The sequence below is a fragment of the Mercenaria mercenaria genome, chromosome 7 (assembly GCF_021730395.1).
Source record: "Mercenaria mercenaria strain notata chromosome 7, MADL_Memer_1, whole genome shotgun sequence".
In the NCBI taxonomy this organism is placed as follows: domain Eukaryota; kingdom Metazoa; phylum Mollusca; class Bivalvia; order Venerida; family Veneridae; genus Mercenaria; species Mercenaria mercenaria.
Window position 1 is genome coordinate 22,819,118 of NC_069367.1, and position 13,807 is coordinate 22,832,924.

Sequence of the window (13,807 nt, forward strand, 5' to 3'; positions counted from 1 at the left end):
GTATATCATATATACCTGCGTACATGTGATAAAGCTTGACGAAAAGCGGTGCAAATGTAGTTATATTTTTAGACAGAATGTTTGTGGTGTGTGTTTGATCTAGGTGTAAATAGTACGTTACCATGCTTAAGTATATAATGCATATATAGTGAAAAATATACAGAAAACTGCAAAAAATACACTCACGAAAATAGATAGGGAAACAATTAAGTGCTAGTTTCCAAGGTAAAATTTAGCCATAGTTAGACAGTGCACACTACCTCCCTAACCGTTGGTAACGCCTCGCAACGGCCACCATCAAATCCTGACACCTGCCCCCTCCCCCTTAAGAAATACGTGTATCAGTTCTTTGTTTCCCTTCTTCAATAATGTATGTGCACATCTATACTCCAATAACAAAAGTTATAGACTTGAAAACCAGTAAGCTATATTAAAAATAGCTACTAAACATGCTTTTTCAGACGTTCCCGAAAATCACTATATTTAGGCATAATACATGAACGGTATATTAATAGAACCTTTGACATTCAGATAGGTCTTTGACATTGACATTGATTTAGCAATTACTGCGCCATACATAAAAAGATTTTTGACATTGGCAGATATCAATTAACTCGAGTACACACAGTCACAATAAAGATCTTTATTGTGGCTGTGTGAACAGCCCAGAAACAGACATAAAATTCAAACTGTGGCACATACTTTTCATCTTGCCAAAATTTATCACACAGTTCCATTGAACAACATAAACAGTTTAAATTTATCATTTAACATAATAGCATTTTATATATAGTTACTGTAACTCTGCCATTTTATCATGCTAGACCTTATCATGCTAGACACAATTGATTCTGTCTTTGCAAACAGTATAGATCATGGTCAGCCTGCACATCTGTACAGTCTGATCATGATCTGCACTGTTGGCCGTTCAGTCAGTATGTTTTTGGTAAGTACCCATTTTAATAGTTAATGGTACTGTCCAAATTGAAAGATGGACAAGTTCAATATAGAAATTTAGCATGGTAAGGGTTAACGCATTTAAAAAAAAATGACCATCTGTCACATTTATCTACAAAAGCTTATTCACCATAAATCATCTTACATTACATATCATAATAGCATGTTTATAGCCATGTGGGGAGGGTAGGGGGTAGGTACAGGTGGGGCTTTGCACTTGTGTTAGCGGGATCAGTAGGTATTCCTCTGGATACTTTTGAAATACAGGTATAAAATAGTGGACACTGGTGCATTCCTTGGTTTAACTTTTGAGATACAGGAGGGTTATCTATCCCCCTTTCATTTTAGTACGATCAACCCAGGGATCTCCCCTGGAAAAGTTTGAAATATAGGTATGAAATTGGGCGTTGGTGAGCTTTTCGGTCTAAATTTTGTGAAAATTGTATTCCTTTGCCAAAGTATTGGATGCATGCAACTTTGATGAATACAGTTCACTTCTCAGCCAACGAGGATAGGAGTGTGGGGGCGGCCATCTCCAATACTAATGCAAATGTTTGGTTGCAACTTAACATAGATTTTGGTGCAATTGAACAAAATTACAGCACCAAGACCCAAAACATAATTTTCTATGAATATTTTTACTAACAGCAACATATTTTTTATTACCACTTCAGATGATGTCTCAAATGCACGAGCAGCTTACTTGTTCCATCTGTTTGGAGCTATATAAGGATCCAGTCCGTCTAACATGCTTCCATGTATTTTGCAAAAAATGCATTATGGACAGCATGGACACTGGTCACAGAAGACCAGTTTGCCCAGAATGCAATGCACCCATCGAAAATGATGACGAAGGTTCATTGAAGAAAGACTTCAAAATAGCAGCACTAGTCCAAACTGTGAAAGAAACACCAAAATGTGTTGAACATCACGACGACACGGGAGAGCGCAAAGCGCATGTAATATGTCAGACATGTTGTAAACTATTGTGTGTGAAATGTGTCTTCAGTGAGAATCATAGAAACCATGATACGGATGACCTTGAGTCAGCCATTGCCAAACAGAAGGTTGATTTTATTACTGTACATTTTGGATTTTCATACCTTTTCCCCTAACTGTTTTATTATATTAACTATAAATTAATTTTCATTGGTCAGAATGACTCTTTATTAAATGAATTTGAATTTGATATTAACATTCCAATGTAAAAAAAACTGCCTAAATAATGATACTGGATAATTGCTTAAAATCGTAGGAATTTTAAATAATTATAGTGAAGAAAACTGGCCCTGTGCCTGTCACGCTTTAAAGGATGATTGCCTCAGTAAGAAGATCAAGTAAATTTAGTCAGTATTTCAGTTTAAGGCCGCATTGATGTTATGATTGGAAGCCCGCCTGCTTAGCTCAGTAGGGAGAGCATTGGTCTACGGTTCGCGGGATTGTGCATGAGTTCGAACTCCAGCGAGGCTGTTCTGTATGTTCTTCCGTGACGATTTGATAAACGTTATTATGTCTGAAATCATTCGTCCTCAACCTCGATCTGATTCATTTGGTGAAGTTGGTAGTTACTTGTGGAGAACAGGTTTGTACTGGTACAGAATCAAGGAACACTGGTTAATTTTGGTCAACTCATAAAAAAGTTTGTTTAGCACTGCTGAGGCTGTTTTCTTTTTACTTAAGGTTTACATAGTGTAATAGGCCTCAGTTTACCAAAAGCGTACATACAACTTGAGATTCCTTTAGATTACCTTCCCTGATAATTTTTTTCATGAGTTATTTCTCCTGAAAACTAGAAAAAAAAAAGATTTTCTCCTTTTCCCTTCAGGGAATTTAAGATTTCTTTTTGATATTTGTATCGGAATCATATAATGCAGCTTTCTGTCTCAAACTTTTCTCGAAACTCAAGTTCAGATTCTCATAATCAAAGAAATTATATATTTATGTCTCCCCCACCCCCACCCTTCTGGGGGAGACATATTGTTTTTGCCCTGTCCGTCCGTACGTCACACCATTTCCGATCAATAACTGGAGAACCATTTGATCTAGAACCTTCAAACTTAAAAAGTAGACGACCCCTATTGTTTTTGGGGTCACTTCGTCAAAGGTCAAGGTCACAGGGACCTGAACATTGAAAACAATTTCCGAACAATAACTAGAGAACCACTTGACCCAGAATGTTGAAACTTCATAGAATGATTGGTCATGTAGACTAGATGATCCCTATTGTTTTTGGGGTCACTCCGTCAAAGGTCAAGGTCACAGGGGCCTGAACATTGAAAACCATTTCCAATCACTAACTTGAGTACCACTTGACCCAGAATGTTGAAACTTCATGTGATGATTGGTCATGCAGAGTAGATGACCCTTATTGATTTTGGAGTCACTCTGTTAAAGGTCAAGGTCACAGGGGCCTGAACATTGAAAATCATTTCCGGTCAGTAACTTGAGAACCACTTGACCCAAAATGTTGAAACCTCATAGGATGATTGGTCATGCAAAGTAGATGACCCCTATTGACTTTGGGGTCACTCTGTTAAAGGTCAAGGTCACAGGGGTCTGAACATCGAAAACCGTTTCCGATCAATAACTTGAGAACCTCTCGACCCAGAATGTTGAAACTTCATAGGATGATTGTTCATGCAGAGTAAATGACCCCTATTGTCTTTGGGGTCACTCCGTTAAAGGTCAATGTCACATAGGCCTGAACATTGATAACCAGTTCCAGTAAATAACTTGAGAGCCTCTTGATCCAGAATGCTGAAAATTCATAGGATGATTGAACATGCAGAATAGATGACCCCTATCAATTTTGGGGTCACAGGAGCCTGAACATGGAAAACAATTTCCAATCAATAACTTGAGAACCACTTGACCCAGAATGTTGAAACTTCGTAGGATGATTGAACTTGCAGAGTAGATGACCCCTATTGATTTTTGGGTCAGTCTATTAAAGGTCAAGGTCACAGGGGCCTGGTCATGTAAAATCATTTCTGGAAAATAACTTGAGAACCACTTGATCTAGAATGTTGAAACTTAATAGCATGATTGGGCATGCAGAGTAGATGATCCCTGTTTATTTTGGGGCCACTTGATCAAAGTTCAAGGTCACAGGAGCCTGAACAGTGACTTGAGAACCACTAGACCAAGAAACTTCGCGGGATGACTGAACATGCCAAGTAGATGATTCCTATTGCAGCCAGCCATCAGTGTCTCTTTGACTTTCGCTCCTGACCCCTATTGACTTCTTGCCTATTATAAGACTTTGCATTGGGGGAGACATGCGCTTTTTAACAAAAGCAATTTCTAGTTCCCATAGGCATCAATGTTAACTTAAATACCGATTATCTCCTCCCAAAAATGATAAAATTTGAAAAATCTACCAGTGAAAATATTATAATTTTAAATGTCTTTAAAGTGAGCAAATTTCATTTAAATATTACCATCCAGTTACAAGATATGAAATATGTTTATTACACTATGTTATCCTTAATATACTAGTAGTCATGAAACCTGAATAGAATGTTAGTCTTGATAAAATCTTTTCTTTCTCCAAAAGTTTTTGCCATGCAATACTTGACAAATGTACTTGTGTTTCTGAGGTGTCCGTGAGCAGTATAGAGCCACTTGGGCCCTCTTATCATATTACTATTTCAGGACATTTTTGAAAGGAAGATACCAGCAGTTAAAAGAAAATTAGCAGATTATAACAAGCGGCTTGCTGACACGAAAAAAGCTCATACAGAAATAACAGTAAGACTTTTCGTGTATTATTGTCAGAATAATTCTTTCTCGCTTAATAGAGAGAGAGAGAGAGAGAGAGAGAGAGAGAGAGAGAGAGAGAGAGAGAGAGATTTGATTATTGAAGTAATGATTTGTGTATTACCGAAAAATCCTCATTTCGCATGCGCTTTTATACAAGCAAAACGTACTCTATACTACTAATTACAGGGGTGGTATAGTACGTCATCAACAGGTACGCGCAACACTTCCCGATGCGGCATTTTTATGTCAAAACACCTCGATTCGGTGAGTAAACTTGCGATTATAACATTGATAACGAATAGATTCTTAAATGAAATATAGTCTAAAGTACCCGCACATGTGTCTAGTTTATCATTGACGTTTGCATTTTTCAAGAAAGCCTTCCGTTTAAGAGAACATTCGTGCAAAATGCACTTCATGGAAACACTTCCCTATTCACCACACCATATTATCGTATAACAAGAGTTTCCATGCATTTCTGACAAATCCAAGCATTGGCGGGTGTTCTTTTATAGTAAACAGATGTCAGTGATACCTTGATTATTTATCGGAATCTAAACTTTCCGAAAAATCAGTAAATTAAAATTTCGCCTTCCCGGTTCATCAGCTGAATTGATGTCCTTCCCGGCTCACCAATTTCCAGTCTGACTAAAATCGGGATTGCGCTCATGTAAATGTGACCACCCTTGCCTGAAAGTTCTATTATCTGGAATAAATAATCGTTTAAGTGCTTGTACTAGATGGTCCGTAAACTTCATTTAAACATTTGAAGGTATTATTAAAAGAATGAGACATATCTTGAACATTTGTTGTATACTATAAACGTGTATGATATATGTTTATCATTTCCTTATATTTGTTATTTTAGGTGTACATGAAAGATGAAAAAGGAAACAAAATTTCTAGTCTTCATCAATGAAATTGTCAATATTGTTAAAAAGGCTTGCTGAGTGATTGGCATGACAGACATAATTGACGTAATATTTTCGAAAAGATGACGATATAACACTGAGAAGTGAAGAACATCCTCTAACAGAATTGCCAAAGACAAATATTTCTACGCTCAGAGGTCTTGTACCAAACACGACTATGTTGGTTGCTGTTTGAAGGTATGGATATAAATAACTGATTTAATTTCAGTAATTTAACAGTAGATAAACCTTAATCAGGGGTACATAGATAGGCATTTCAACACGTGATGATATTTAGTTTTCACTTTAAATAGAAAGTATTTCGTTACTCTGATTACTTTATTACTTTTTCACGATAACACATATGGCATGTCATCGAAAATGATCGAGTAGGATGGCTTTGATTCCGAACTCGAGTTCAAGGCAAGACTCGATGAGAGAAATAAGTACATGCATTGATAATACCATGCTAAGTAAAGCAAAATTGTATAGTAAAATTATTATCATGTGCTGTGTTTTTAAGGAACAACATTTTGATATAATTTTAAAGGCATTAAGTCGCACCAATGCAGTTTAGTTTTTAATGATATGCTGCTATTTAATTTTGTTTAACATTTCAGGGGCCACGTGTTCATCACAATTGCTCGGGAAAATGAGAAATGACTGTCTCGCGCCAACGAAATTTTCGTATCAAAGGGTTTTTAGATGTACACAGGGAAAGAACAAGAAGGACAGCAACTGAATTATAATTACCACTTAGTAGAATGGGACATCGATTGAATCTACACTAGAAACGGTTCAGGATTTGATAATAACCAATGTTCAGATTTTGCTGGCAAATCTTAACGCATAAAACTCGTAGTGAGCTTGAACACCGGTAGAACAATTTTACTTGCAATGTAAATTATATTACTTTTCTTAAACTATTCAGTTGTTGAAAATGTTGTTGTATAAAAGATTATTCAAATTTGGAAATTTTACTGATTTTGTATTCAAACCCTTATCAGCTCATGTAATATATTTACAAGTTTTATTAGGATCGCGTATCTGACAAAGTCGTTCCACTTCGTATACCCTTTATTTTCGGTCAAAAAGTAGTGTACATCTCTATGTCACATATTCTCAACAATTGGTAATATTCAGACAAACAGGAAATCTTAAAATAATTTAAAAAACCTTTTGAGGTAATTTTATTGTGAAAGAAAAACGATAAAGACGATTGGTAATTTATCATCGCATATTATAAAATGCATAATACACTCAACAACATGGTTATTATGAAATTAAAGGTGTTTTATTTTAATTTGCCGTTTGTTTTCATCTACGTTCTGAATAGACAACAGCAGCTTTCTGTGTCAACATATATAGAGGAAGGAATAACACGGAAAAGAAAGCTCTGAATGTTATTGATAAGTTACCGTTAAAACGTATTATTGCCATGATATACACCATGTACATGTTTTTGTAATTATGAAAATTATATGTTGAAATGGAGATGCACTGCCTATGCTTCAAAATCAACAAAAATCGGAATATAATAACTCTTGAAACTATTAGATTAGAAAATGTTGAGATTTTGCACAACTACACTTATATTTTAACTCCAAAATGTCGTAACACAAAACTTGATATAGTGGCAATATCTCTATATATGTAATTTGTGAACGTTTATTGAACGAAACATACAGAAAACAAAAATATTTACATGGTTGTGTTCTATCCGTTATGAGTGTCAACTATATTTCATACAAAGTTTCAAACTGCTGTTGCCTTTCATCAAAATCTGTCAAATGATATTTAGAACAGAAGATGCACTAACAAGACTCTGTGACTTCAACACAGACAGATGAAAATGTTTCTTTAAAAAATCACAATAGTTTTAAGCACCATAGTCACGCAAAATTAAATTCCGTCTACAAAAGTTCTTCATGACTACATATTGTACGGTACTGGTCACACGTAACAGTGAGCTGTTTTAAACGGTGTCTGCACATATTACCAGTGAGTGAATCTCAAAAAACGACTTCTTTTGTGGTCTTCATTTCTGACATTTTGTCGCAAACATCCACAAAAAGCGGGTTTTGTTCTTTCTATAATTCTGATTTTTTGACGTATAATTTTTTCATTCCCGATTACTATATGCAGTTTATGTTCATCTGTCCACGGATATCATACTGCTGAACTCCAAGTGCTTGGCTTCAAAATTTAATTCTTATAAACGGGTACGACTATTTCAGGTCTTTTCAGTTGTGATCTGAAAGAGAAAGAGTAAATCTGTCAAAACATAGCCCTTACAAGGTAAAAGAAGCACTGTTCATTACTGACATAAACGTTCATTGCTGAGTACTTGTTTTGCTGGTATGGCAACTTAAGTATCATGCGTCAAAATAAATTGAAAGATTACTCAAAATTACTATCACGATGCCACACGGGCGGTGAGCCGGGAAGTGCATCGTTTCACCTGGTGAACCGGGAAGGCGAAATTTTATATTACTGATTTCTTTGAAACTATTGATTCCGATATTTAATCAAGGTATCACTGGGCTCCGTTTGCCATAAAAGAACACCCGTCAAGGCATTGGGTCATTAGAAATGCATGAAAACTCTTCTTATGCGATATAATATAGTGCGGTGGATGGGGAAGTGTTTCCATGAAGTGCATTGTGCTCGAATGTTCTCTTAAACGTAAGACTTTGTTGAAAAATGCAAACTTCAGTGATAAACTAGAGACATAGGCGGGTACTTTAGACTATATGACATTTCCGAAGCTGTTCGTTACGAATGAAATAATCGCAAGTTTACTCACCGAATCGAGGTGTTTTGACATAAAAAGCTGCATCGGGAAGTGTTGCGCGCACTTGCTGATGACGTACTATACCACCCCTGAATTAGTAGTATAGGGTGCGTTTTGCCTGCACGAAAGCGCATGCGAAATTAGTAGTATAGACTAACGTTTTGTGTGCACGAAAGCGCATGCGCAAGATGATTAGGCAGTTGTGGGAGACATGCGCTTTTCTCAAAAGCATCTCTAGTTTGATGCAAACTTGCAAAATATCTTTAACCACAATAGATCCTGGATTCAATGATGAACCCAGCAGATCCAATCAAAGGTTCTGGAGTCTCCTTGAAAGAGCCCAGTTTTTTTAATCTTTACCTTGTGAACAACAGAAGTGACATTTTACATTGGATTTTAATCACACTTGCACAGAACGTAAGTCACAATATGGTCACAATATGAAAAACTGAATGCAATATTGGTCTTACTCAAGTTGGTCTTTTATTGCGCTAATAAATTCTATACCGTAACAATAATGGTCCAACTCCCAAATATACCACTTTAACTGCTTTTTGCCAAAAATGAATGTAAACCATAATTTCTGAAAGCATTTTATGCCAACAGGTTAATTAATTTTGTTTCCAATGCAAAATAACTTTTTATATGATCAGTTTAGATCAGTACCCAACACGCAAACATACATGGGACCCATGTAGAACCCATATGGTTTCCCATGTGGGACCTATATGGGCTACCCACATGGGACCCAGATGGGTTTTGCAAACCATTTTGGCATGGGCCTCATATGGTATATACTATATTTGACCAATATGGATTCCTTATAGGTCCCAGATCTTAAAACCCATGTGGGACCTTTCTGGGTCTCATTTCGTAAATAGTATGTGCTGTTTAGGGGCGTTCTTGAATTGTGTGGGTCTTACTGATTTATACCCATGTACAATGTAATTGTTTCTGGATCACTATGGAATGTGTTTTCTCTTGATCTATTGCATTTCCAGGTCACTTCATAACAGATTCTTTGTAAACGCATTCTGTAAAGTAGAAAAAATAATGTCAGTCTGAGCGCAAGTCCATAAAAATCATGATTTTTTATAAAATATCAGGACATATATTATAAGCATTATACATGTTTTTAAGAAAATAAATGACAAATACAAGATTACAAAGAAAACCCAACTGCATAAAGTTCCTGCTGAAACGTAACCAATATGAACATAATCCTTTTCAAATTGCACAAGATTCGAAAAATCTCGCGAGATTTGATTTTTTTTCAGTTCCTTTTTGTTAAATTCAGTGTAGGCAATAACAAGTTAAGATATGATTGCCAAATGGTTACACATTTCCTTTCACTTAAAAAAAGAAATGGAATAAAAAGAAAAAAATAATATAAATGTATTTGCACTGCCTGAACAGTCATGAAAGGAAATATGGGACCCATATGGGCCCTTCTGGAAAACACATTTTTGAGACTAGAGAAGAGAAATGTATTAGAAATCAAAGAAAACATAGAAAACAGGAAATTTTATGCTAGGGACAAAACTTATAGTCTAAAATCAAGATGTTGATGTATCACTTCACTGAGACATTGTACATGGGTCCCATATGAGTCTGATGTGGGCAAATACTTGTAATATTGGACCCAGATGGGACCGTTCTGGGAAATGTGTTTCTTTTGAGACCAAAGAAAACGTAGAAACATTCAAAGAAAGCATAAAAAACGAATTTCTACGCCAGTGACTCCATTTATATATTTAAAAAGAATGCATTGGTATATTACATCACTGAGTTATTCTATAGGGGTCCCATATAGGTCCAATGTGGGCAAATGCTTACAATATGGGACCCCGTTGGGACCCTTCTTTGAAACGTGTTTTTTCTGAGACCCAAACAAATATACAAATATTCGAAGAAAACTTAAAATGTGAAATTCTATTCTGCTGACACCACTTATAAACTTAAAATGAATACATTTGTAATTTACGTTGCTGAGACATTGTATATGGGTCACATATGGGTCTAGTGTGGGCAAATACTTACAATATGGGTCACATGTGGGATCCGTATGGTTTTAATTTGCCCAGATATAGCCCCATGTAAGCTTGCGTGTGGGGTATTGCCCTAAGCCTTTACAGTGCTACATACCAAATATCAAAGGCCTAGGTCTTTTGGTTTCAGACAAGAAGATCTTTTAAGTTTTTCCTGTTTAAGTCTTGTAAAACTTGGGACCTCCGGGACAGGGCCTCTTTTCACCCCAGGTGAACAATTTGAACAATTTTTATAAGAGGACCATCAGATGATGTCACATGCCAAATATTGGGGCTGTATGCCTAGCTTGTGCTTTTTGACAAGAAGATTTTCAACGTTTTCCCTATATAAGTCTGTGTAAACCATGTAACCCCAAGGCGGGGCCGTATTTGATCCTAGGGGAATAATTTGAACAACCTTGTTAGAGGACCACTTGGTGATGTTACGTACCAAATATTAAAGCCCGATAATGAAAATTCAGTCTGTAAAAAGATCCTTTAGAATCAAAGATTGCAGTCACGAAGAATAATTATAGCAGACTTGGTTTGTAAGAAAAAGAATAGTTGATTGAAGTATTTATTGATGTTGAATTTCATGAGGAGATATTTTTTATCGTGTCGTTAACTTAGGAAATTTGTAAAATGGTTACACCATGATTAAATATGGAATATACTGTATTCAGTACAGAAATATACTGAACAGTCATAATTATTGTATAAATGCAAATCGCTGATTGGAAGAGAAAAATAGGTATAAATGTATAAATGAGTGTCAAAATGTGCTGTTGCAACTTGCGAACTTCAAATGTTAATGCTTGAAAACGAAATCAACAATACTGATAAATAACTGATAAACAAATTAAAAATATTGTTGAAAAATTTGTGTTAAATCCAGACTGAACAAATTATAAACCAAGTTTTAACAAAAATGCCACTCCATCATAGCAGTAGTGTGCCTTGAGTGACAGTATTTTTCATAACTCTTTAGAAAGAGTTTATACGTTCACTAAATCCAGTCTATTTTTGCAAGAAAATCTTAGTGCAGCTTTGTTATGCATCACAATCTTAATAAAACAAAATATTCGAAGATGCTTTGAAAGCAACCAGTCAAAATAGTTTTGAAATTCTAGATTTACTAAGCCGACAATTTTTTATGCTAGGGACAAAACTTATAGTCTAAAATCAAGATGTTGATGTATCACTTCACTGAGGCATTGTACATGGGTCCCATATGAGTCTGATGTGGGCAAATACTTGTAATATGGGACCCAGATGGGACCGTTCTGGGAAATGTGTTTCTTTTGAGACCAAAGAAAACGTAGAAACATTCAAAGAAAGCATACAAAACGAATTTCTACGCCAGTGACTCCATTTATATACTTAAAAAGAATGTATTGGTATATTACATCACTGAGTTATTCTATAGGGGTCCCATATAGGTCCAATGTGGGCAAATGCTTACAATATGGGACCCCGTTGGGACCCTTCTTTGAAACGTGTTTTTTCTGAGACCCAAACAAATATACAAATATTCGAAGAAAACTTAAAATGTGGAATTCTATTCTGCTGACACCACTTATAAACTTAAAATGAATACATTTGTAATTTACGTTGCTGAGACATTGTAAATGGGTCCCATATGGATCTAGTGTGGGCAAATACTTACAATATGGGTCACATGTGGGATCCGTATGGTTTTAATTTGCCCAGATATAGCCCCATGTAAGATTGCGTGTGGGGTATTGCCCTAAGCCTTCACAATGCTACATACCAAATATCAAAGGCCTAGGTCTTTTGGTTTCAGACAAGAAGATCTTTTAAGTTTTTCCTGTTTAAGTCTTGTAAAACTTGGGACCTCCGGGACAGGGCCTCTTTTCACCCCAGGTGAACAATTTGAACAATTTTTATAAGAGGACCATCAGATGATGTCACATGCCAAATATTGGGGCTGTATGCCTAGCTTGTGCTTTTTGACAAGAAGATTTTCAACGTTTTCCCTATATAAGTCTGTGTAAACCATGTAACCCCAAGGCGGGGCCGTATTTGATCCTAGGGGAATAATTTGAACAACCTTGTTAGAGGACCACTTGGTGATGTTACGTACCAAATATTAAAGCCCGATAATGAAAATTCAGTCTGTAAAAAGATCCTTTAGAATCAAAGATTGCAGTCACGAAGAATAATTATAGCAGACTTGGTTTGTAAGAAAAAGAATAGTTGATTGAAGTATTTATTGATGTTGAATTTCATGAGGAGATATTTTTTATCGTGTCGTTAACTTAGGAAATTTGTAAAATGGTTACACCATGATTAAATATGGAATATACTGTATTCAGTACAGAAATATACTGAACAGTCATAATTATTGTATAAATGCAAATCGCTGATTGGAAGAGAAAAATAGGTATAAATGTATAAATGAGTGTCAAAATGTGCTGTTGCAACTTGCGAACTTCAAATGTTAATGCTTGAAAACGAAATCAACAATACTGATAAATAACTGATAAACAAATTAAAAATATTGTTGAAAAATTTGTGTTAAATCCAGACTGAACAAATTATAAACCAAGTTTTAACAAAAATGCCACTCCATCATAGCAGTAGTGTGATTGAGTGACAGTATTTTTCATAACTCTTTAGAAAGAGTTTATACGTTCACTAAATCCAGTCTATTTTTGCAAGAAAATCTTAGTGCAGCTTTGTTATGCATCACAATCTTAATAAAACAAAAATATTCGAAGATGCTTTGAAAGCAACCAGTCAAAATAGTTTTGAAATTCTAGATTTACTAAGCCGACAATTTTTATGCTAGGGACAAAACTTATAGTCTAAAATCAAGATGTTGATGTATCACTTCACTGAGGCATTGTACATGGGTCCCATATGAGTCTGATGTGGGCAAATACTTGTAATATGGGACCCAGATGGGACCGTTCTGGGAAATGTGTTTCTTTTGAGACCAAAGAAAACGTAGAAACATTCAAAGAAAGCATAAAAAACGAATTTCTACGCCAGTGACTCCATTTATATACTTAAAAAGAATGTATTGGTATATTACATCACTGAGTTATTCTATAGGGTCCATATAGGTCCAATGTGGGCAAATGCTTACAATATGGGACCCCGTTGGGACCCTTCTTTGAAACGTGTTTTTTCTGAGACCCAAACAAATATACAAATATTCGAAGAAAACTTAAAATGTGGAATTCTATTCTGCTGACACCACTTATAAACTTAAAATGAATACATTTGTAATTTACGTTGCTGAGACATTGTAAATGGGTCCCATATGGATCTAGTGTGGGCAAATACTTACAATATGGGTCACATGTGGGATCCGTATGGTTTTAATTTGC

At 35.6% G+C, this 13,807-nt stretch overlaps 1 protein-coding gene across 3 annotated transcripts in view; it reads left to right on the forward strand.

Moving 5' to 3' along the window:
- The window catches only part of LOC123554757 (tripartite motif-containing protein 26-like), a 43,674-nt gene that overhangs the window by 4,158 nt on the left and 25,709 nt on the right, over window positions 1-13,807 (forward strand). For all 3 annotated transcript variants that reach the window (XM_053547781.1, XM_053547780.1, XM_053547782.1), the window contains exons 2-3: window positions 1,632-2,024; window positions 4,612-4,707. In XM_053547781.1, coding sequence (XP_053403756.1) covers window positions 1,632-2,024; window positions 4,612-4,707 — 489 coding nt within the window. The remainder of the gene's footprint in view (window positions 1-1,631; window positions 2,025-4,611; window positions 4,708-13,807) is intronic.